At 44.7% G+C, this 24,720-nt stretch overlaps 1 protein-coding gene across 1 annotated transcript; it reads right to left on the bottom strand.

Moving 5' to 3' along the window:
• Window positions 1–1,871: 1,871 nt before the first annotated feature.
• On the bottom strand, window positions 1,872–22,890 carry TRAF5 (TNF receptor associated factor 5). Its single transcript, XM_030447818.1, has 12 exons — window positions 22,812–22,890; window positions 10,512–10,660; window positions 9,749–10,102; window positions 8,172–8,229; window positions 6,893–6,994; window positions 6,164–6,328; window positions 5,780–5,857; window positions 5,331–5,405; window positions 4,809–4,901; window positions 3,684–3,824; window positions 3,001–3,169; window positions 1,872–2,449 (listed from the first exon to the last, which is right to left on the bottom strand). The coding sequence occupies exons 3-12, from the start codon at window positions 9,961–9,963 to the stop codon at window positions 1,872–1,874; spliced, it is 1,674 nt and encodes a 557-aa protein (XP_030303678.1). The 5' UTR covers window positions 9,964–10,102; window positions 10,512–10,660; window positions 22,812–22,890.
• Window positions 22,891–24,720: the final 1,830 nt, after the last annotated feature.

The raw sequence follows: 24,720 nt of genomic DNA, 5'->3' as shown, positions 1-24,720 counted from the left end.
TTAGCAAGTGCTAGAGCTGCACTACCCATTGGAACTGGGTTCCTACAGCAAACTCACTCCCTAATCCATTTTCCTCCTTCTTTCCCATACATGCCCATTTCTAGCAGAGGGAACGGTGCATGTTATGTGGGCTTCTTCCCAAGCAGATATCCAAAGTTCTTCCTGCCTTCTGTAGGGCTGGTAGTCCAGAAAACATCTCTTCTGCAGATGTAGGAGGAAAAGTTTTGCCTCTTCTTCCAGCATCACAGCCAAGAGATGGTAGGCTGGCTGAATACCCTGGTCTGGCCATGTCCTGAGAGGTGAAAAGGACCAGTAGCTTCTTTTGACTTCAAGTGGGGACTGTGGATGTTTACCAGCAATGGAAATTCAGAGGAACCTTAACAAGCTTGAGAAATGGGCCAGTGCAGAATGCATGAAGTTCAACAAGTCCAAGTGCAAGGTTCTGCATCTGGGTCAGGCTAATCCCAGGCACAATTATAAGCTGGTTACAGAGTGGGTTGAGAGTAGCCCTGAAGAGAAGGACTTGGGGGTGTTGATTGATGAGGAGCTCAACATGAGCCAGTAGCACGCTCATGCAGCTCAGAAGGCCAACAGTATTCTAAGATGCATCAAGAGGAGCATGGCCAGCAGATCAAGAGAAGTGATTCTCCCCCACTACTCTGCTCCCGTGAGACCCCACCTCGAATACTTCATCTAGTTATAGTATCCCCCTTAAAAGAGGATCATAAAAAAGGACATAGGTCTATTGGAACAAGTCCAGAGGAGGTCCACAAAGATGATCCGGGAGCTGGAGCATCTCTGCCACAAAGGGAGGCTGCTGGAGCTGGGATTGTTCAGTCTGAAGAAGAGAACACTTATAGCTGCCTTCCAAAACCTGAAGGGAACCTACAAGAAGCAGGAGAGGGACTTATCATGAGAGTGTCCAGTGACAGGACATGGGGAAATGGTTTTAAACTGAAGGAGAACAGATTTAAACTAGATCTTAGAAAGAAGTTCTTCAGTAGGAGGGTGGTGAGACTCTAGAACAGATTGCTCAGAGAAGCTGTGGATGTTCCCTCCCTGAAGGTGTTCAAGGCCAGGTTGGGTGAAGCTTTGAGCAACCTTGTCTAGCTGGGAGGCATCCCTGCCCCTGGCAGGGAGGTTGGAGTAGATGATCTTAAAGGTCTCTTCCAACCTAAGCCATTCTATGAAATAAGCCCCAAGGCACTGGGCAGCAACAGAAAGGACATAACAAAGGTATTGTGACCTGGAGATACTCTATACAGCTGATAGACCAGGCTAGAAAAGGGGCATTGGCATCATCCTCTCTCTGGGGCTTCTGGGAAAAAAATAAAACAAAACCAAAACCAAACAAACAAAAAAACCCACCAAGATGCCAGGCAAATATTTTCAAAAACCTAGGAGATGAAGGGATCAAGATGCACTGAGTCAGGTGTGCTAATGTTGAAACGTTTCCATTTTGGACAGGTGAAATAAATGCATTTGCATGCTTGGGCATGGCTTCAGTTCTGTGTGAGGGATGGTAGCCCACAGGCCTGCTTGGGCTCCAGCTGGGTTTACTGAAGGAGTTTTATCTCTAAAGGCCAGTGTGTGATATGAGCCAGGCATTCCCCTCTGCCTGGACTGAGCCAAGTCTGGATGGAATGGATGTTCACATCAAACTGGACTTCTAGCTTCCCTGAAAATACAGTCTTGGGAAAGGTTTCAAAAAGGAAAGGCTGATGCTTTGGCAATTTGTTATCTCCTAGGCAGTCCAAAAGCCTTGAAAAATTATCAGTAGCTTGAATAGTGGCAATTCACTATTGAATGGCATGTAGTCACCAAGAAAGCATTTCTTAGTGGTTGAAGCAGTCACTGATTTGGCATGCTTTTCACAGCTCCTCCAGATCAGTTAAATCCACAACCACTTTCAAAAAGAGAGTGTCATCTCTGATGTAGGTGTTCTTTGTGTTCTCCAGGACTGTGTGCGGCACAAAGCGTGGGCACCCAGAGGCAATATTCATTTCTCCATCTGGCCTTTTGAAACTGCTGCTGTTGGGGTCAGCTCTAAAGACTTCTACAATGTGATTTTTTTTCCCACTTTGGTCCAAAAGCATAAGTGTAACTTTTTGCTTGAAAGGCCACAGTAGCAGAGAGTCAAACTCCCCCCTCATCACTACGAAGTACAGAGAGATGTGTGTTCCCTTTCCTGAGCCATCCCCGTTCAGGTAGGCTCTGGCACATAACCTGTACCCGCAGCGACTGGTGTAAAAGGGCTGGCTGAAGATGGAGAGGACACGGCCTTCCACTGCTTCTTTTTTCTTCATCTTGTAGTCTGTGATTTTCCAGATTAATTTCCCATTGTAGCACGTGCCTTCCAGGAGCTTAAATCGTTCCTCGTTTTTATTGAGCTGCGCTTTGTGAATATTGATCTGGAGGTCGTGTTTACTGGACTGACTTTCCAAAACAACTTGGGGGGAAACCAACAAAAACCAACAAGAACAAAATAGGAGAGAAAAAAAGGAAAAAAAGAGAAAAGAGAGAAAAAACAAGGAGAGAAACAAAACTGTCAAGGCAGTGGTTACAAACAGCAACCAAACTCAAGCTGACATTAATAAACTACTCAAGCCTGATTACAGGCTGTTAACTAACATTGCCACTCTTGTTATGTTTGGCTTTTAAAATTATAATTGTAGAGTGTGACTGAATAAGGAAAATGTTTAACTACAAACCAGATTTAATGCCTGACTAGGGACAGCACCACTGCCTCCATCATGGTGCAGCATCCTGACCAATGGCCCTGCAGTGCCACAGGAATTCAGGAGATACTGGGGAGTAGGGGGAGGCAGGAGAATGCAGCACACACCACCATGGTTTGGCCTTAGAAAGTGAAAGGAACAAAGCTCTTTCTGGCAAAGAGCTGCAATTGACTGACTGTAGCACCACCACCTCTATGTAGCCACCAGAAAATTAGCAAAAAACCCACACTCATGCAGAAAAGAAATGAAAGTCCCAACACACCCAAGCGCTGATCATATGTCTCCATCAGGGCAATCTTCTGCTTTACGTTCTCAATTGTGTCAAACAGGGGTCGCAAGTCTAATTTACTTTGCTGCTGGCTTGCCATCTGTATTAGCTGTTTCACCTGTGATTCCAGGCGTGCAGATTTATCCAGGTGACTGGCCAGAGCCTTCCCAGTTCATGCCATTGGAAGAGGTGGAAGCAGAGACAGAGACATTCATAAAATCAGCCACTTCATTCAAAATAAAATAAAGAAGACTTTAGCATGCCAGCAACATCAACTATATGGTGCATTTGCAAGTACACTGCTGGATTAGGGAAATATCCAAATGCTCCTTCAGCATTTAGTGACTGAGAGGCTGCCCCTTACTCAGATCCATTCACTCTGCATCACTGAATGCAACCAATTATTCAGATTTACACCCACGTATTTGCCATGGGGATCTGGTCATGGGGATTCATACAGAACTTTTTGCCCCAGCCAGCTTTCCAAACTTCTTTACTGGTTAAAAAGAAAAGAGAACACCGTATTGCAAAACAGTAAGAAGGTCTTGGGAAGTGTCCTGGAGTTAGTATTTGTTATTGCCATGCTAGTAATAGCAACAATCACAATTATTGGATAAATGCATTCAAGGAAGAAAGCGTTAGACAGAAGAAAGCAAGTGGCCAAAAACCATTCTCACCTGTGTGCTTACCATCAAGTTGCTATTTTTACCAAACACTTGTGTAAACTGTCTGAATTCTTTCTCACACTTTTTAATGGCCTCTGCTAGTTGCTGGATTTTAATCTCTTTACATTCCAGGCTCTTATACAGGTCAGATATCTATGGATGGAAATAAAAGAGTAAAAACACTAAGGCATACCCAATGATAAAATTAAAATGTGACTACACAGGATAAAATGAAAAAGTTTATAATCTCAAGCCTCTAATTTAGCTAGATATAGCACTACTTAATTCACAGTTTGTGGATAAGCACCAACAAGAACAGAACATAAGATAATAATATTTTTAATAGATCTGTGTGGCAACAGGTGTAAAGAAAGAGACTTATATCTCATCCCCTTAGTGATGATCAATTTTGCTCTACAGAGGGTTTTATTACATACTTACCTGCACACATGTACATGTATGTTTCTGCATGTATGTATGTATACACATTATTTTTTCTTTTCTGCTGAGGTCTAACCAGTGAAAGAGGAGTTAGTGAGGGATATGAACTCCAAAACCAAGGTTGTAGCACCTGGGGGCACTTATTTTCAGCATAAAAAAGCAGAGGACTAAGTCAGCCATCAGTTTGGATGCATTTCCCTTGGCAGGATTGGGTGTACATCCAGTGTCACCTCCTGGAAGCTGCACAAATGATTGTGAGTGCAAAAGAGCTCTCAGCTGACTCTGCACTACTCTCTGATGCTTTACCAGAGGCAGTGACTTGGGCGTTTAAAAGTTCCTTTTCAGAGCAATCTGGCCATCCCCTGAAACTTTAAAATGTCCTATTTCCAAGCCTCATAACCACTGTAAGCAGAGACTGAAATCAAATGAGGTGAGCAATGGCAACACGGCTCCCACTGTGCTTGGTGGAGATGGTGCCTGTCTGAGCACAGAGAGGTTCCCATCTCATTGACTGACAAAAGTCAACTTATACTGACATTTGTGGTGTGCAAAGATGATACAACAGTTTTGTTGGGTTTTTTTTGTTTGTTTTTTTTTTATTTTAAATGTAGCTAAACCAGGAAACAGGTACATAATCTTGTAATATCCTCCAACCAGCCAAAAACTGCTGAAGAGTGCTCATTAAATATGATTTACCTGTTCTTCCAGCTGAGAATTCTTGTCTAAAATCTGCAGCATGTGTTCCCTCAGGGCACTGTTTTCATGTTCAGCAAGTTTCCCTCTTTTAACCTGAGGTAGAAGAAGTGAAAGAATAAAATATTAAGATATGCAGATTTTTTTAAGCTCCTAGTAAAAAAGTTATTAATGCAAGCATTTATAATATCTACTCTGTGCTTTGAAAGTGAAGGAATAGCAGTCCTGATTCTCTAGTATAGCACTGATTAATTTGATGTTGGCTGGAAAGATCTTTAAGATCTCCAAGCCCAGCTGTTAACCTAGCAGCATACTGCCAAGCCCACCACTAAACCATGACCCTATGTACCACATCTGCACAGCTTTTAAATACCTCCAGGAATTAGCCAGTACTAGAAATGATTGGGAAAGAACAGAAAATGTTTGGGTTTTGGTTTGGTTTGGGTTTTTTTATAATTAATTACTCCAGTTGGTTTGGAAGACAAATTGCTGTCCCAGTAAAGGCAAAGATCTGTAGAACAGTACCTTTACAGGACAGCCATACTGCTTATACAGGCACTCCACTTCTGCCTCAGGACACACAGCATGGTGCTTTTCAATCTGTATTGACAAAGAAACTTGCAATGAAATAAAAGTTATTTGACTTGCCACACTGAGGAAACCTCAGTGCCTGCATAAAAGGTGAATAAAAGCTGATGTTATGACACCACTCATCATGTAAAGAGGCAAATGAAGATTCAGAGTCAACAAACAATCCAGATATTCCTCCATACTGCAAAATGCCCATGGTTTGCAGCAACTGAAAACCTCACTTGTAAAGTAGACATACATCTCTTTCAGGAACAAACAAAGGAAATACTTAGAGAAATGAAGTTTTATTGACATGGGCCAATGTGGTCTGCAAAGTAACTTTCAGTTTTCATAAATGTGTATGATCACAGCTCAGTCACAGCATATAAAAAAAAATAATATACCTCCTTTTTCAGAATTATTTGTGAACAGTTTTGGAGACAAGGCACAGGATAGTCAGGACAGTCATTTTCCTCATGATTCTGGGGAATAAGAAACAAATCAAGGCAAGGGTTTGCATTTTTCTAAAGTAGTATACATAGAGAAAGCTATACAAAAAATAATCCCAAACACATATGTGCAAGCCCTGCACTGAACAGATGTTCATAAGAGAGCAACATTAATTGGTATTATTTAAAGCACATTTATTGTATTTTCTCCTCCAGCTACTTAGCCAAATTATTTTTCAGCAGTTGTTAGGCCCAATTGTAGTGCTGGAAACTTTTCATTCAGCAAGATGAAGAGGAAACATATGCTACAGATTCCCAAGGAATACTTCATGATCTTACCTTTATGTTAATTAAGACAACATGTTTATTACAGTACTGACACATTTCTTCTCGAAATTTACAGTGCTGGCTCAAATGCTCTTTCAAATCTTTCCGAAGAATTTGGTCAGAACATCCATCATTAGTGCACTGCACACTTTCAAACAAACACTGCTGAAGATGCTCCTGCAACATGCAACAACAAATGAAACCTCAGACTCCAGGGTTTTGCATCTCCATTGCATCTCCATTTACTCGACAGACCTACAGAAACAACAAAACTCCGAAAACCTTTTCCTCCATAAACTGTCTCATTTTCCAACCTCAAAACTACAGTCAGTGTTAAAATTTGGAGAGTCCTTTGTGTTGCTTCCAGTTCTCACTCACTTGATATACCAAAGAGAGGCCCAAATGGCCAGTACGTGTTGTCAAGGTTTCTTGAACAAACCATCACATGGAGCCTAAGTACAGAGGATGTGGAAACTCTATAGATAAAGTAAAGCTACATAAAGCAAAGGGTTCTTATGAAACAAATAACCTCAGGCAAACCTAGGACAAGCTTACAACCCTAATATTTTGAGCCTAACATTTGTTATTTACAGTGTATAACTAAGCCATAATCTATGTACTTAAACCACATTGCTACAATATCTTTGAATCCCCAGGACAGTCATTGGAATTTAGCTTGTAGTAAATACACAGAGATGCCATGAAAATCAAACACTTCAAAATTTAGTAAAGCAAACTGACCTGATATCTTCCCAAAATTATTTTTGAATTGCAATCAGGAATGTTTTTGCAGAACACATGCAAATTGAGAACTTCTCTTTTACAGCAGTTGTCTTTGAATACCTGTAAAGGAAGCAAACCAGCCTTCATATGTAGTCAGGATGTTCTAAATAACACAAAAAAGCAAAACATCAGAACAAATTTTTTCAGCATGCAAGTGTGGATTTCATAATTGCAAGTATTATTCTTGATAAGTCGTATTGAAAAATTATAGATATATGAATTCTCTAATAAGCACAGGGAGTTTTTCCCCAAATAGTTATTCCATAAGTGGTGATCTACCTCACAGCCAACAGGAATAGTAGGTCAGGAGCTACCAAACGGCCCCCAGAACCTGCCTGTATCCAGAAGAGAGCAGATGGAGCTGGCAGCCTATAGGCCAAAACTGCTCTTTGCATCAAGCATGCAGCATGACTTTGGGATGGAGGCAATGCTGAGATATCCCTTCCATTGACTGTGAGGAACAGCACCCTTCCTTGTTGTGTATGCAGAAGCAAATTAAGCTCCCAGAGCAAACCTTCACTCTTATTTAGAGCTCTTCTTCTGCCACCAAAATTTGCACACACAAGAAGACAATGAATGAAAAACAAAAATCATGTGGACAGTCTGGTTACAATTTCTTATTAGGTGTAGGAGAGAGGGGAAGAAGACATTTGATTTTACTGGATAATTCATTCTGAGAGGACCAAATATATAGCATGCTTTCAAGCCTTGGCATATAAATAAGGACAAATGAATCCACTACAAAAAAACTTGCAAAAATAAGAGACATGAACTTTTCCTCTAAGAAGTTATGAAAAAGTAATTAAGTCTGAAGGGTTAATGAGATACAATGGAAATAGTTAAGTCTGCAAAATATAAACAAATTAAAACAATCAGATAAAGAAAGATTCCCCAGCAGGATAGGACATTAGCAAGGCAAATCAATAACCTCTTTGTTAAAAAAGAGATCTGACAGCTAGGGAAGATTTAAAACTTTGTGAAATTCTTTGACACGTTACAGGAAATACAGAGGACTAAAATAAAATAAGATCAGAACATAAGGTATAAAATGAAGATGTAGATGTACATCTGTATTTCCTTTCTGGGAGAAGTGAATACACTGCTTCCCTTATCATTATTTGAGAGACAAAAACTGCTCTGCCTCTGAGGACTAGCAGACTAAGACCCGTCTTGTTCTCAGACCTCTTGACTTTTCAAAGCAGATGTTGACTGCTGAAGCAAAATTACAACCACTTACCTCGTGCATTTTTATTGTTTCTTTGTCTACAGGACAGGTGGGTACTGCATTCAGTTCTCTAGATCAAAAAAAGAGTCATATTAACCCTAAGAAAAATCGATCTATTTTGTGAAACTGGAATATACTAGAATATGACTCTGGCAGAAGTCAATACTAGATACCATAAGAAAAAAAAGTGCTTCAAACCCACTTTCCTCTGGCAATTGCACAGCCAAATTCTGCCTACAGATCTAAGAGGGTGCTAACCTGCAACAGTGAATATGTAAGAGAAAACAAAATTTGTTCTAAGATGCTTTTTAATTAAGAGGTCTTTGTCAATCTCTGGCCATCTGCTGCTCACAAACGTCATCTTTGAAAAAATGCCATTGCATGCATTAAACTCAGCCTTTGCTTAGCACAAGCAGTGCACCCCCTGCTACACCAGTGAAGGAAGATTTAACAGATCCTGTCTTGAAAAGCTTCCAGAAGTCCTGTGATAAAGGACAATTAAACAGTTAGTCCAATAGAGAGGCAACCCAGAGAGAGAAAGGAGCAAATATGGAGCATCTAAAATTCATAAAAGGTAAATGGCAACATCCATCCATTTAACCAGGCTCTTCTGCAGCCTTCATGGGCCAAATCCTGCCCTTGGGCACACCAAACAGTACATAATGTATTTCCAGGCAGGTCTGCAGGGTAAACTCATTTGTACCTGCAGGTAAATTCCAAGCTGGTGGGTGCCAGCAGCATTGTGATCTGGCTGTAGTATTGGGTAATACTAACATCAGTTTTATACTTCCACTAAAATCAAAGAAATTATACAGAAGAGGGGCCAAGAGATGGGGTTGTTCAGCCTGGAGAAAAAAAGGCTCCAGGGAGAACTTATAACAGCCTTCCACTACCTGAAGGGGCTACAGGAAAGCTGGGGAAGGACTTTTATAAGGGTGTGTACTGGCAGGACAAAGGGGTAGTCGATTTAAACTGGAAGAAGTTAGATGCAGGTTAGTCATTAGGAAGAAATTCTATAATGTGAGTGTATAAGACCCCGGCACAGATTTCCCAGGGAGGTTGTGGCTGCCCCCTCCCTGGAAGTGTTCCAACCTGGAAGGCCAGGCTGGATGGGGCTTTGGGCAAACTGGCCTAGAGGAAGGTGTCCCTGACCACACAGAGGGGATGGAACTAGATGATCTTTAGGGTTCCTTCCAACCCAAACCACTCTATGATTCTCAGAACATCTTAATCTAACCACCAGTGCCAATACCATGAGACATTAAAGCAACAGATTAAACTGAACAGCTCAATGCTCGACAGACAGACCAAAACAGTGCCTCACAAAGTGCTGCTTAAGTTGATATCAACAATTTCTCTGTGCTGACTTCCCTGCAGTTACCAAAGTATTCCTCACCAGCAACAGGTGTTGCCTTTAAAGGCACCTTTAGGACACTGAGCTTGCAGCCACTGAGTTCAACAGTCTTTCCTCCGACTCTTTCAGCATTTTGTTAGATTGGTACTAGCACTGTGGGACTCACTGCTGATCAGCTTCTTCATAGCAAGGGGAGGACAGAGAGCTTGAAGATACAGATGGAGTTTGCACTGACCTCAGAGATAGAATGCACTGCTGACAAAACCGGTGCCCACATCCCGTCTGGTGGGGATTGCGAAGGACGAGGTGGCAGGAGGCACACTTGTACCTTTCTTCTAAGGCTTCCACAAACTTGTAGTCAGCATCAGGCTCAAAGTCCAGAGAAACAGTGCTGGCAGAGTTCTGGCGTGTGAAGATGCCCGAGAGACCAGCGGGTTCATCACAGGCCATGGGAGCTGCACTGGGAACCACACACAGGGAGAATCCCTTCTGATGTTCAGCAGCAGTCACACTGCCTTGGGTACCCCTGGTGGGAGGGTTGTCATCTGCAGCAGGGTGTGACAAGTTTCAGAGGAAAACGTGATGTCAACTAGGAAAGAACAAAAAAATGCTCAGAGAACCACAAAATGATGACAAGCACCAAAGCACACTTATTTGGTAAAGAGTTTCACAGCCTGAAAATTACTCCTCAAAACTCTTTATATTTGTGGGGTTTTTGTGTGTGTGTGGCTTTGTTGTTTTGTTTGTTTGTTTGTTTGAATTTTCTTGCAGAAGCTCTTAGTTTCAAAAAATTACAAGAGTCACAAACATGGATGAGGAAAGCAGAGGCCAAATCTTGGCCTTAATGTCCACCAGAAAGGTCTGCACTTCACAGGGAGGCCACCCACATAACTTCACAAGTTCAATGGACTTACTGAAGCAAGAGACAGTTTTGTAGTTTACAGCAAGTAGCATACCAAAAAAAAAATAAAATAAAAAAAATAGCAGGGGAATTTTACCTTCAGATTAGGTGTTGCAGGAGCCAAAATGTCTTAACTTGATGTTCTTCTTTTCCCAGTTGATCACCCATTTATAGCAGTAAGCTGTAATCTTATTTTTTTAAAGTTCTACTTAATTATGTTCAAGTTCTTAGCTAAATTAATCCTGCCTGAAAGAAATGGTGGAAAAAAAAGAAGAAAGCAAAATTACAGTCAGAAGTGTGACATAAGTTTTTCTCTCAACCTACAGCTCATACACAGGACAGAACACAATCTTAGTTTCCTTTTAATAGGAAACACCAGCAATATTTGTTTCCACCCCTAAATCACAAACCTTGAAACTTGACACCAGTCCCTCAACCTTACAGTACTTTTTATTGTGAGGAGTTCAAGACCTAGAGCCACTCTGTTTTTTGTTTCTTGTGGCTTTGCATTCAGAAGACATTTTTTCCTTACAGGATGTGTACAAAAGCACCAATCACCTCAACTCCCAGGCTGTTTCCTGGGGGAAGTACTCAGTTGTCTAGATGTGCTGTAGGATGCTGTTCCTCCCCTGTGTGCCTCACCCTTGCTGTCAGTCACTCGAGTCACTCTTTCTGGCATCAGCACCTCCCCGAGAGCTCTGACTCAGCTCCTGTAAGGTCACTGAGGATGTCTGCTGCTGCTGTGGGGAAGCAGGGCTGACACATCCCCATTTACAACCTTACTCTGACATTAAACAGTGTGCCAAGTACTGATGTACTGCCCTACCTCCCAGCTGCAATGGATTCCTGGGCCACAAAAACAGTGATAGGAATTGTGCTGTGCAGAGCTCAGCCATTGCCACAGATCTCCTGCCTCTCAGAAAGCAACATCCATTTTCCTAGCTACTCTAAATCCCATACTAAGCAAGGAAATCCTGCCAACAGGCAAAGTACCTGACTGAAAGTCAAGCCAAAGCACATAGCCAGTGGATTTCACAACAAACATTTACATGTTCCTGTAACTCAAGGCCTTGTTCATGGGTGTACGTGGTATTTGCCTGCTCAGCTTGCAAGAGCCTCCCAGGAAAGGGATGGCAGACTTACCCCAGTAACCCAGAGAAACACAAACCCTAATAATCTTCCAGATATAAAGACTTATTATTACAAGTGGTGTTTGCAAATTACCCTGTTCAGTCCCTCCAAACAGCCTTCTGCTGCAAACCAGCAGAACTGTCCATCTTGCTCCTTTCATTTTTCAACAGCTGAAATTTTCTCCTCTGAAAAAGGGGATCCTGGCTCTCTGATGCTTAATAAGGAGCAATTGTGTTTTCCACACATCAGCTGTAGCCTGAAGGATTCCCAGCTTCATGCTTGGGCTGCCTGAGTAGCAGACACCAGCAGCAGAACACACCTGATGCTTCAGAGGCAGATGGAGAGCTGCCACTCTTGATGGCCACAGCATAGAATGCATTTCCTACAAACACATTCTGCCACTGAACAGCAAGAACCCAGACACAGGCCTCCTTCCTCTCTCTTATTAGTGCAATCTCCCATTTACATGGCATTCAGCTTTCTGAGTCCTATTACTCTCCAGGATTTACATCACCTGATGTTATGGTTCAGCAGTTAATGCTGTACTGTGTAAAAACACGTAAAAAAAAAAAAAATCTTTGTTTTACCCACTTTTTGCCTTTAAGTACTTCCAGCTGGGGTGAACAATGTTACAGATCATAGAATCACAGAATCATAGAATTGGCTGGGTTGGAAGGGACCTCAGAGATCATCAAGTCCAACCCTTGATCCACTACTGCTGCAGTTACCAGACCATGGCACTGAGTGCCACATCCAGTCTCTTTTTAAATATCTCCAGGGATGGAGAACCCACTACTTCCCTGGGGCAGCCCATTCCAATGCCTGATCACCCTCTCGGTAAAGAAATTCTTTCTAATGTCCAACCTAAACCTCCCCCGGCACAACTTGAGACCATGCCCTGTTGTCTGCTGAGAGTTGCCTGGGAAAAGAGACCAAACCCCCCCTGGCTCCAGCCTCCTTTCAGGGAGTAGTAGAGAGTGATGAGGTCTCCTCTGAGCCTCCTCTTCTCCAGGCTGAACACCCCCAGCTCCCTCAGCCTCTCCTCACAGGATCTGTGCTCGAGTCCCTTCACCAGCCTGGTTGCCCTCCTTTGGACCCGGTCCAGGACCTCAATATCCTTCCTAAACTGAGGGGCCCATAACTGGACACAGTACTCGAGGTGTGGCCTCACCAGGGCTGAGTACAGGGGCAGAATCACTTCCTTGGACCTGCTGGCCACGCTGTTCCTGATACAGGCCAGGATGCCATTGGCCTTCTTGGCCACCTGGGCACATTGCTGGCTCATGTTCTGCTTCCTGTCAATCCAGACTCCCAGGTCCCTTTCTGCCTGGCTGCTCTCAGCCACTCTGTCCCCAGCCTGTAGTGCTGCATGGGGTTGTTGTGGCCAAAGTGCAGGACCCGGCACTTGGCCGTGTTGAACCTCATCCCATTGGAATCAGCCCAACTCTCCAGTCTGTCCAGGTCCCTCTGCAGAGCCCTCCTGCCTTCCAGCTGATCCACACTCCCTCCCAGCTTAGAGTCATCTGCAAATTTGCTGATGATGGACTCAATCCCCTCACCTAAATCATTAATAAAGATATTAAATAGAACTGGGCCCAACACTGATCCCTGGGGGACACCACTAGTAACCGGCCGCCAACTGGATCAGCACCGTTCAGCACCACTCTCTGGGCCCGGCCCTCCAGCCAGTTCCTAACCCAGCACAGGGTGCTCCTGTCCAAGCTGTGGGCTGACAGCTTTTTCAGGAGGATGCTGTGGGAGACGGTGCCAAAGGCCAAAGGTTTCAAAGGTGTCAAAGGTGTCAAAGGTTTTAGACAACAAAGTTATGGAATGAATTAAGAAGAAATACAGTCACCAGCACTAGCACTCATCCAGAAAGGCCTTCAGAGCTCTCAAGGTTAGTGAAATTGCCCACCTTCATTTCCATCTCTTTCTTCAAGGAGCACTCTGCTGTGAGACAAATTCCTTACAACTCCCTTGCAGAAATGAGAGCTTTTATATCCCCAAATCCTGATCCCATTCCTAAATACAGAGATCCTCAGCAGCATCTTCCTGAAGGCTCTCCTCCCCCTCAGTGTTGCTCGGGAGCGTGTTTCACAGCTGAGGACACCTCAGGGCACAGGGCATGTCAGGTGAAAGGCAAACCTGCCTGCTCAGAGGGCAGAACCGAAACTTCTGGGTGCCCTGAAGCCTGGGGATGTTTGCCTCTGTTGCCAGCCTTGCAGGAGTCTGCTGTGGGGTGTGCAGCTGTTCTGCTGGAGGAAATGCTGCCCCAGGAGAGGGTCAGTGGATGGAGATGCTTCAGCTGGGCTGGAGAAGTGCCCATGTGAGCCAGCTGGGGAGATGGACTCAAAGATGCTGAGCCACAGCAGCTCTGTGCCAGCCCTACACCAGAGCCAGAGCTCCCTGGGATAAGAGCCAAAGCCATTGCAGCCAGCATTGCACTTCCCCTCCCAGCACCCACCACTGGCTCAGGGAGGGCTGCAGAAGCTTTTCTTTCACTTCTGGCTTCAAGTGCCTACGCCCGTGCTCTCTGAACTGAAACTAAAGGGAAACTGCCAGGGGGAAAAGTGGTTTTTTTTGTGAGAGTGAGAGCACACCGATGGTTAACTGAATCAGTTTCCTGCTCATGCTAATGCCTGGGCCATGTAGGAGACCAGGTATATTTAATTTCTGCCTGTTCAGAGCTAAGAGCAGTGGGAAAGCATCCCTTCTTTGCATACACTGAGATGTTTCAGCACACATGTGAACTGCAATGCTGTTTTTAAATATCAGAGAGCATCAGGCTGATGCTGTGTGACCATGCTTTTGTGGCAGAAACACAATGCACGTGGCAAAGGGATTTTTTTTGCAACTCCTCTGAAGCAGCACACACTCAAAAAACCCCAACTCAGTCAACTCAATCAATGGACAATGAAAATCTATGTGTAAAAAACAAAACACAAAACCAAACAAAAAAAGACAAACCCAAAATAAATAGAATTAATTCTGACTGCACATAGAAAAGTAGCATGAATCACTAGAAGCCAAGGCCAAGGCCTATAAAAAGCTACCAAAGAGTGGGAGCTCAATGGCAGTGCAGCACAAAGAGCTCCCAGCTGCACCTTCCTGCCTTTTCAACATCTCAGCCCTGCCTGCACACACACAAAACACTTCTGGAACTGCTCTTTATGTGATGGTGTTGTATGCAAATGCTTTGGCATCACTGGAAATAATCCAAGGGGGAGAATTTTCCTAACAAAAATAAGCTTTGTTAAATGGGGGCTCTCCTGTTTTAACTACCACCACACCAAACTGAGCCCACCCCTTTTCCATTAAAACGTTCCAAAGATTTACTGTTCAGAAACTGAGCAAGACACGAGGAGAACATAATAATAATGAGGAAAATCAGCATGGGCATGACTTATTATAACATGAAATTACACTGGCATTTTTAAAGCCATGTTCAAGCAGTGCCACTGCCTATCCATGCCATCAGCAGTCACAACAGAGAGAAGCCATGCGTGAAGCCAATGTCACACTGAACTACTGTGGACAGATTAACTGTTTCTGGCCACAAAAACATAATTCCTGAACACAAAGAAAACCACCCCTACAATGTGGTCGCTCTTTTTAAAGTGAATATGTTTTCCCTGTTTTCTCTCATGTAAAGCCAGCCCCTGCCCAAGAGGACAACAGATCACCCTAGGATCACTACAAGCAGGCTGCAGCACCAAAACCTCCAGGCAGCAGACCTGAGGTGCAGGCACCAAATTCCACTACATATTTTAGACTGAGAATATGAGGGCTGTCATCACAGATTTTATTGTCAAGCGTGGACAAGAAGACAGGGTCCTTGCTCCTGCTGCCCAGCAAATAGGGGTTGAGAGCATGGCTTCTGCCACGGTCACTGTGTGAGGGCAGGGCAGTGCTCAGCTCCCTCAGGATTGGGGTTCTGCTCAGTAAAAAAGCATTATGATTGTTTCCCCAATTATCATGCTTTTACACAACATATATAACATGACATAGAAAAAGTTATAAGGTCCCCCTCAAAAACACTGCTTTTTGGGGACAAGAAATACATGTCCAACTCTTAACATATTGAGCAGAACAGATAAGAGAGTCTGCTAAAATACCAGAAATATCTATACACTTTGAAATACATGTTTAAGTTAGAGAAGGTTTAATGGAGCCACGTGAAAAGAGCAGATGATGACATCTGACACCACCAAGCAATCGTCCTTGTCCTTTCTAACCCAGGAACAGTTAAAACATTTTGACTGCTGAGGGCAAAACACACTTGCAAGGTCCCCACAGGACAGAAGGACCCTGGCTGCATCATTTGTGTCCCCCCAGCACAGGGGCTACAGAGGGAAAGAGTCACCTAAGGCACCAACACAGACCCACCACTGGTACTCAGGACATGCTCCTGGCAGCAAGTCAGCCTCAGAAGCTGTTTCTGCTGTTCTCCTGATCACTTAAAACTGTGGTGCAGATACAAACTGGTACCAAGGAGAGAATATTTCTAACTGCAATCATTTCCTATTGGATATGTGCTTAAGGCCCCATAGGCAATGTTGCTGCAGAAGGCAGCAGAACAAATTTGTTTTATTTTGCATATAGACAACATTATCCAATTCAAATCCAAGCATTGCCTTATTTTCAAAGCACAGTAAAACCTGAACAAACAAGCATCAATTTACTAATCTCCACAGACAAATTTTCATTAAGCAGAATAAGATAGTAGGGTTTCCTTTGCATAGAGTTACAGTCAAGCATTCCAATAAATCTCCATAAGACAACACAGATAGCATTTAAAAAAAATAATTGAAAATACACTCTTACGACTCACAAGGTGCTAAAGTAGCTGTAATTTTACAGCCAGCTTGCTTGGTTGCTACATCTGCTCTTTCTGGATCTCCTAAATATTAATTAATAATTTTGTATTATCAAGAGATCTCTCTATGTCTAATCAACATAATATTGTTACAGTGATAAGGAAAAATTTTGCCTTAAAATAATTTCATTCACAGATGGAAAATAACTTTTCCCCATCACCTCTGCAGCAATACCCAGATGTTTTACCAAATTCCTGAGAGCCAAGAGAAATTTTGGTAAGAAGGCACCAACACTCCCCCCTACCATGTCCCAGCACCACTTTGCTGCTTCAAGGGGTGAACTCAGTTCCTGAGATACTTTGGGGTCTGCAGCCTCCCCCCAGTTCATCCCTGCACCACTCACATCCCCGTGTGCCACAACTCACCCCTCAGGAGCCCTTCAGAGATGGGAGGTGATGAGATGAGAAAGGATTCTAGCAACGCTGGGCTCCTGCCAGCATTAACAAGACACTTGGTAAAGCTGGACCTGAAAACTGTAGCTGGTCCTCAACGGGGAGAAAATGAGAGAGAGAGAGAGAGAGAGTGCGCCAGTGTAAGCATTGTGGTTAAAACAACAGTGCCAGCACTCTGAGGCAGCAAGGGAGTGGAAATCCCCCAATGAAGCTTTTAAAAGATCATGCCTTAAAACGTTTCAGAAGTGTTAGGATGAAAGGCACGCCATCAAAAAGTATTTTCCTTTCCTGTGCTGTTGGAGGGACTGCAGATTTTACCATCTGCAGCAATACAAGGTTACCAAGAACTTTTCTAGCAGATTTTTGTGCAAGATACAGAGGAGTTTAAACCTTTCACAGAAGCAGAGAGTGATGTGACCGAAGGAAAAAAACATGTGCAGGAAACACATAAGGATGCCAGGAAAATTCCGGGTCCAACCCTGCCTTCCAAGGCAGTCCTGAGAAGCCCGGGTGGGCTTGCTGGTTGCAGGAAGTGAAGGGGATGGATGGCTCAGGGAGGAAACAGCAGCAGCTCTGTCACGGAGCAGCTACACCAACCCACAACACAGCCTGCACGGGCAGTTTGCATTTAAACATCAACCCTCCTACCAAGATAAAGGCCATGTTAAGGAAAAGAATGTTTTTGTTTGGGTGGTTTGTAATAATTTAAGTGTTCATTAAGACTAAGGATTCTGTAGCCTGAATTGTGCACACACAATCCCTGGCAGCCTTTACCTCCACTGACTCTGTGTCAGGCTCCTGCCCTAGACCAAAGTGTGATGGCCTTGTGACAGTGCCATGGGATCCATACCTAACACTACTCTTTCCTTATTCTTCTCTGCCCCCTCGCTTGGATTTCTAGTCTCCTTTTTTAGTCTTTCATAAAGTAAGGTATCCTATTTTTTATAAAAGTGATGAATTGTTATTTTCCTGTTATTTAAAATAATAGTTTTCCAAAGAGAGCTTCTGTCTGGCAGCAAATGCAACACATCCTCTTTACCTTTTTCCCTTTAACTGAGCTTGCTTTTTGTTTTAAAAAATTAGATTTCTATTTACATTTCCATCACCCCTCCCAGAAGGCATCTCAGCCCACTGCATGCCTTCCTGAACCCTTCCTGAAGCTCTGCAACAGACAAGCCTTCACTGAAGTCAGTGGCAAAGGGAAAGGCATTGATTTGAAGGCATGCTGCTTCTTTATGGGATCAATTAAATCGATCCAAGTTGTGCTGCTAGATGCTGCCTAAGCTCACTCCTACAGTCAGGCTTTTTAAGCCAGAAGATACCATTTCATCCTTGCCACACACCCATGCTCTCAGGGCGCATCCTGCTCCAGCCATTGACTACACAAAACCTCTGCACAAGCTGACATCAGAACAGAAAAACAGCTGCTATGTGGGTTTTCCTTGAACCTGGCAGTTCTGGAGGAAGGATGGATCCAGCTGGTTTCAGCAGGAAAAGGCAGCACTGCAGAAACCACAGTGCTCTGTGAGCACAGCTCCAGGAAAAGCCATCTGCTTCTGGGAAGCTTCGGGGAAAACCCCAAATGGAGAAGTTGAGTAGGATCAGGATCTTAATTTTAAATGATTTCACTCAGCAGATGAGTAGAGAGCAATAGGCCAGTGTTACTGTTCTTTAGCCACTCTCAATCTCCTCCAGTGCCAACTGCAGAGCTGAAACCCCAACCAAATTTCAAGCAGGCTCAAGGGGATAAAAATGAGTGAAAAGACAGGCAGCAACAGCATTTAGGGAACAGAATGAAGGAAAAGAGAGAGAGACTCAAGAACAACATAAAGAAACAAAAGTTACTAAAAAGAGGTAATAATAAAGGATGGAAAACAAAACAACTAAGGGGTTGTTTTGGTTTTTTTTTTTTTCCTTTTAGTCTCTTGGAAGAAAAGAGAAGTCCTCACTTTTCCTAACAAATAGGCTATTACACATTTTGCAGAACTAGGCCTCTGGGGCTTTTTATGTTTACATCTCTTTCTCTGCCCCCAGGGTAAATGTTGCCCAGGACTTTGCTTTGACTGTTCAGTCAATTTGCCATAAGCAACTGCTCTGGGCATAAGAGAGTCTTGGTTTTAAGTTTTCACTCACCTAACTCATTGAGTTCTTCTTAATGAAGAACTCAGTCAGCATGTATTGAGTCAGCTCAATGGTTATTCATCCAAATGCCTCGGATAAACTCAAATTCCTGAGGCTGTGGTGTGGGAAATCATTTTATACCCAGAACAAGGAAACTTGTCAGAAGAAGTGGGCGGCCAGCCTTAGCAAAATTTGTGGTGAGGTGGGTGTTAATCTCTTCTCCCAAGGAAAAGGTGATATGATGAGAGGAAACAGCCTCATGTTGCACCAGGGGAGGTTTAGGTTAGGAAAATTTTTTTTACTGAAAGAGTGATCAGGCACTGGAACAAGCTGCCCAGGGAAGTGCTGGAGTCACCATCCCTGGAGGTGTTAAAAAAAATGTGTAGACATGCCAGTCTGGGACATGCTTCAGTGGGCAGGGTGATGTTGAGTTCATGGTTGGATTTGATGATCCTAGAGGTCTTTTCCAACTTTCATGATTCGATGATTCTATGATCACTGCTTGTCTCACAGCAACTACTTCGGGAAAAACTACTTTGCAAATTGTTCCTCTCCTCGAGGTTTGGTTAGTCACTAGGTGGCTTCACATAATAATAATAAATAAATTTTTAGATTTTAATATTATCTCCTGCAAAATAAGCACACAGCGTCATACTTACCCTTAGAGAATCCCTGTATGCAAATATATATTACACACAAAAACTTGCTTTATCAGATTCCTCCCCAGAGAGAAACATGCTTGACTACAGAGAACCCCAGGCAGTCCCATATCAAAACGTCTGTGGTTTGGGGTACAGACATTTTCTCACACGTTTGTTTGTTTGTTTGTTGCAAGAATGAGCTGGGGAGTATATGGAAATTTTTGCAGGTTTTTTATTAACACTGTCCATGACTCAAGTTTCCTCACCTCCCAGAGCCCTGCCACACACCAGGGTAGAGGTTGGCTTCTTTCCTGGGCTGAGGCAAAAGGGTGGAACAACTGCCCATTGCAGCCCAAACTGGTACAAATAAGGGACTCACAACTAAGTGTGAATATTAACTCCTCACAGTCATTTACCAAGAGCCTTGGACAGAAAAGGACCAGAAAACAAAAGAAGAGATTCCGAAATCCTCACCATGACTCAGGGTGCGAACCTGAGGGTGTGCTGGCTGTAAGATACCCAAGCCAGCTGGGCAGAGCCCTGCAGGTGCTCTCAGGTTGCCATGCTGGTCCAGGCAGGCTGCTGATGCTGCTGAGAATGGCACATTTGTGAGATGAAAGAAATCACCTGCATCACTGCAGCCGCCTCCAACTTTCTCAAGAAGCCACCTCCAATTGTCCCATGGAAAGCTACAGCTCATACAGACCCCCTGGAGGGCCAGAGAGGGGAGCACCTCTCCATAATGAGCTATTCATTGATGCTAAATAATGTTCATCTGTGTGAAATCAAAGCATCAGACAAGAATTGACAGAGAGAGGACTATTTAGCTTAAAGATGAGACCCAAATAAAGCCTGGGAGTTCAAGCACCCTACAAGTCTGCCACTGCCCACTGAAGGGATCTGGCACAGTGATCCAAACAATATATGGCACAGAAAAATAGCTGCTGACCTGGCCTGTAACTCTGACATCTGTGTAAAACTATACTCCTGTCTTAGGGAGACTGATCAGAGAGCCTGTGGGTTGAAATAAAGGGCTGCTGAGTTTCTGTTCTTTGGACTTATTTGAAATTCACTTTGTCAAAGTCTCCAACAGCAGCTTTTTAGCTTTAAAACCCTGTCCTCTCCTGGATGCCATCCTGGATGTCCTCAATCTCTCTAAGCTCCACAACCCCTTGCCCTTTGCAATTTCTGGTAGCACTTCAAGCTTTTCTTTCTTCCTTCCTACACTACTCTGAGTCTTATCTTTCAGCATCTCACACCTCTTCAGCCAGTGTTCCTTGCCAGCTTCGCACAGATGTGCCCTATTGCCACAGACTATCCTCCTCCATAGGCTGAACTCTCAGCCTCTCCACTGATATCTGGGACACAGATGACTACCAGCTCAGAGGTAGCCCTCTGCCCACAACCAGCCTTAGGTCCACCCATCTCCCAAGCTTGAAACATTAGGTCTTTACCATGTCGCATGATCTTCTCTTACTTCATACCTCTATATGATACAGCAATTCTTGTAATTCAGTTACACAAATAAAACTCTTGTCCACTATCATCCTCTGACTTTCCAAACACTCATTTACCTTTAAATTAAATTTTTGCTTATTTATCCACCTAAGGTGCTACCACAGTGGTCACCTTTCTAAGCCACAGCTATTATCACATCACCTCTCTGTCGATCCCTCCACTTCCCCACTGCACCAGAACCTCTTGACTTTAAGAGCCTGTTCTATGCCCCCTCCACTTCCTCCTGCATCCCCTCTTATGATTTAAATCTTATGATTTAGCTGGTTTTATCTCTGGGAAAATGATGATGCCAGGTTCCACTGCCTTCTTGTTATGCATTTGAGCAAGTGCTGGGAGGGAAGATTTTTTTTGGAGGGATATTAGCAATAAAATCACCTTTGCCAAGCAGCTGGGAATAACTGGCTTCTGACTGTCACACTGGTCTGGGGGGCTGCACTGTTTCCCATTGTTCTTGCATGCCTCCTCCCTCCTGACCTGAACTATAAGCTGAAGTTTTGCCCTCTGCTCACACAGCTCCCAGCACACCGGGGTCCCCACCCACAAGAAGCATTTCTCTGTGTGACAGAAATGAAAAAGATAAGAGCAAATGAAGTTACTCGGGGTAGTTTTGGGACACATCAGATTAACAGTGTAACACACAACCACCATGGCTCGCTCCAAGATCAAAACCAGCCACGCAAAACAATCCTCAGATGAAATAAGGTGAAGTGCAAGACTATCCAGGCTCTCCTGAAGAGAGCATCCCAGAGCATCTCAGTGATACACTCATTGTTAAACCTGTGTGCTCTCTGTAGAACCAGCTGGGGTGGTTTAAAAACATGAGTGCTACTGCTGCCAATCTGGAGACATGCCTGACCTGAATACACCCAGCTATTTTTAGCAGATCGTTGCACTCCTTTCAGCCATCCCATACTTATAAAACGGAAGTTATGAGGAAAGTTGTTCTTGGCTGGCACTGCCAAGGCGCAGCCAAGCTAACAATAGGCAAAACAATTCCAGAAATGCAGCTATAGGAGCTTTCCATTTTTCCTTCTAAATCTTCAGAGTGTTGAAAGTATTTGGTCACAGCCTGCTGCCTCGGTACGCCTCCAGAGTGCTGTTAATTAGGGAAAAAAATCAGAGGACTGGCTGGGTCTCCCCGCGCACACACGGAGGGAAATTCCCTCCAACCAGCAGCATTCAATTGACACCAGCGGGGACGCTTGTTACAGTTCCCGGCCATGTGCTGAGACCAGAGCCGCGGCAGCGGCATTCACCCGAGCAGTCCCCGCTTCTTTGTTTCCTTCTCAGCTGAAATTTCCAAATTTCAGCTCTGCTAGCCTGGGTGGCAGGCACCGGGCCTACCTCTCCCCACAGCATTATCGTCGGGGGAAGGCAAGGTCAGTGCATCCCTTCGGGAAGGGAGCGCGGAGCTCAGCCCGGCGGGCAGGGGCCGAGCTCGGCTCTGGAGGCCAGAGGAGCCCCCAGCCCCACGGCAGAGAGGCTCCTACACACACACCAACGCACAGCTCCCGGGGGCACAAAGCTCAGGTTTGCTTCGGGGGTGTCCCTTTGAGAGCCTCCGGAGCGGGTGTCACCCACCGCCCACGGACTCCCACCCCCCCTCCCTGCCTCTCCGGGACCCCGCTCCCCGCCACGCCCCTGGCCCATGCCGCGACCCCCGCACCGCGGTACCGCCCGGCCCGGTCCAGCCCCGCCCGCCCGCCCTCCGCCGCACCTGCGCCGGCGCTCGCTGCCCTCCGTGAGGAGCCGTGGTGGCGGCGGGAGGTGCAGGGACGCCCCCGGGTGCGCGGGGCGCGGGAGGCAGCGCTGGCACGGCCGCGCCCGGCTGCTGCTGATGCTGCTGCTGCCGCCTCTGCCGCCGTAAGGAGCTGCTTTCGGTTTCATGGCAACCCCCGGGCGGGGAGACCCCGCCCGCAGGGCCCGGGGACACCGCCGGTATTCCCTGGTTGGAAAAGCAGCGGCGGCATCCCCATCCCCGCGGCGTCCTCAGAGCGCCCCGAGGGCGCTCAGGTGGTAAATCCAAGGCGCTATCCCCGGGCCCCGGAGGTGTAGGAAGGCTCCTCGGCAGCCCCTTTTCACCACCGCGTGCTCGGAGCTCACCACAGGGCTCTGCGGCCTCCCAAACGCTCCGGAAGGTTTGATAAAGACAGAACAAAAGTCCTCCGAGGGCCACCGAGAAGGGGGTTTTCCTGGGCGGGCTCCTGAGCGTCGGTGGCGGGGAGCTCCGCTGCGTTGGTAAGGACTCATACACTCCTCCTTCGGGCAACACAACCTACTGGCACCTCCCTGCCTGCCTGGAATGCAGTTACTCTTTGTTTTTTTTTTGTCACTTGTGCCTACGGTACCGAAATCGCGAGACAAAACCCATGCTAAGTACGCAAAGAACAGAGACATTAGGTATTACCGTATGTCAGTATTATTTGCTAATTACTCAAGACATACCAAAGGGTTTTGTACAAAAGCAGACCGGCCACACTGCCATCCTTCAGCCACCGCTACTGATGCAATTGTTTTACCCCTCACTCCCCCTCCACCTACTGCTGCACTTTGTTCTGTCTTTCACGTTAAACCACTTCTAGGAAAACCAGCCTGCAAGGAAAATCCCATGCTAGTACATGCACAAAGGCACTCAAGCTGATGAGGAAGAAACAGTCGGAAAAAGGAACAATTGGGTGGTGTTACCTGGGTTGTCTAACGCGAGCTCTAATAATAACAGTAATAAAATGCTTTGAGAGTCTTCTACTGCTACAATGATTCAGACTTGCCACTCCCAAGTCCACATTGCATTAAGATTCTGTGAGTCTAGCGAAGACGTTGAGGCCATTAATACACCAGAGATCTTTCAACACACTCCCTCCTGCAAAAATTGAGGACTTTTTTTTTTTTTTTCCTTAGCTTTTAGAAACATTCTGATTACTCTGAGTACTACTTGTCTGGGACGTTCACAGGCATTTTATTTCTGTAAATAAATATTTATAAATGTAAATGAAGTTTCTTTGGAGATGGAATCAGGTTCCCAGGACTGACATTTTCTGCACTTATGATCCTTCTACTGCAGAAAACGACAATGCCTCAGAGCAGAGTTTTGTGGTGACAAAAATCTGTCAAATGCACCACTAAGTATCAGGGTGCAGGCACTACTACAGAAATGACAACATACAGTACTCAGTGCAATTAACAGGAGACCCAGTTTGCTCTAGAACAAAGTCATACGCCTGAAACAGCAGTAGAGATCAGAACCCCTGAATATTGGCACTTCCTTTTGTGCCAGACCAAGGGAAAACTTCCATCTCAGTAATAGCAATCAGGATTTATTTTGTGGAAGTTCTACTTTCAGTATCTTAAGTATCAATTTTAAGGATGTGTTACAAAAAATGGGCCAGTTGCTTATTAAATAGTCCAGATATTATTGCCTGCATATTTTGCCTCCTCTCCCTGACTACAGTTTGATGCCTAAATCACAAGTAACAGACTACAAGTGGTGTTACAAGAACTGGTATTTGCCTTTTAAATCTCACATCCAACTCCCTGTGACCATAAAGCAGACATCTATATTGTGAGGGTGCCTGTTTTTAATTCACTCGGGGAAAGGCAAATGCTGAGGATGAGCTACTTCAGTCTTG

Source organism: Calypte anna, chromosome 3 (genome assembly GCF_003957555.1).
Source record: "Calypte anna isolate BGI_N300 chromosome 3, bCalAnn1_v1.p, whole genome shotgun sequence".
Classification (NCBI taxonomy): domain Eukaryota; kingdom Metazoa; phylum Chordata; class Aves; order Apodiformes; family Trochilidae; genus Calypte; species Calypte anna.
The sequence above is the reverse complement of the archived record's forward strand: the minus strand, read 5'-3'. Positions and strand labels throughout refer to the sequence as shown.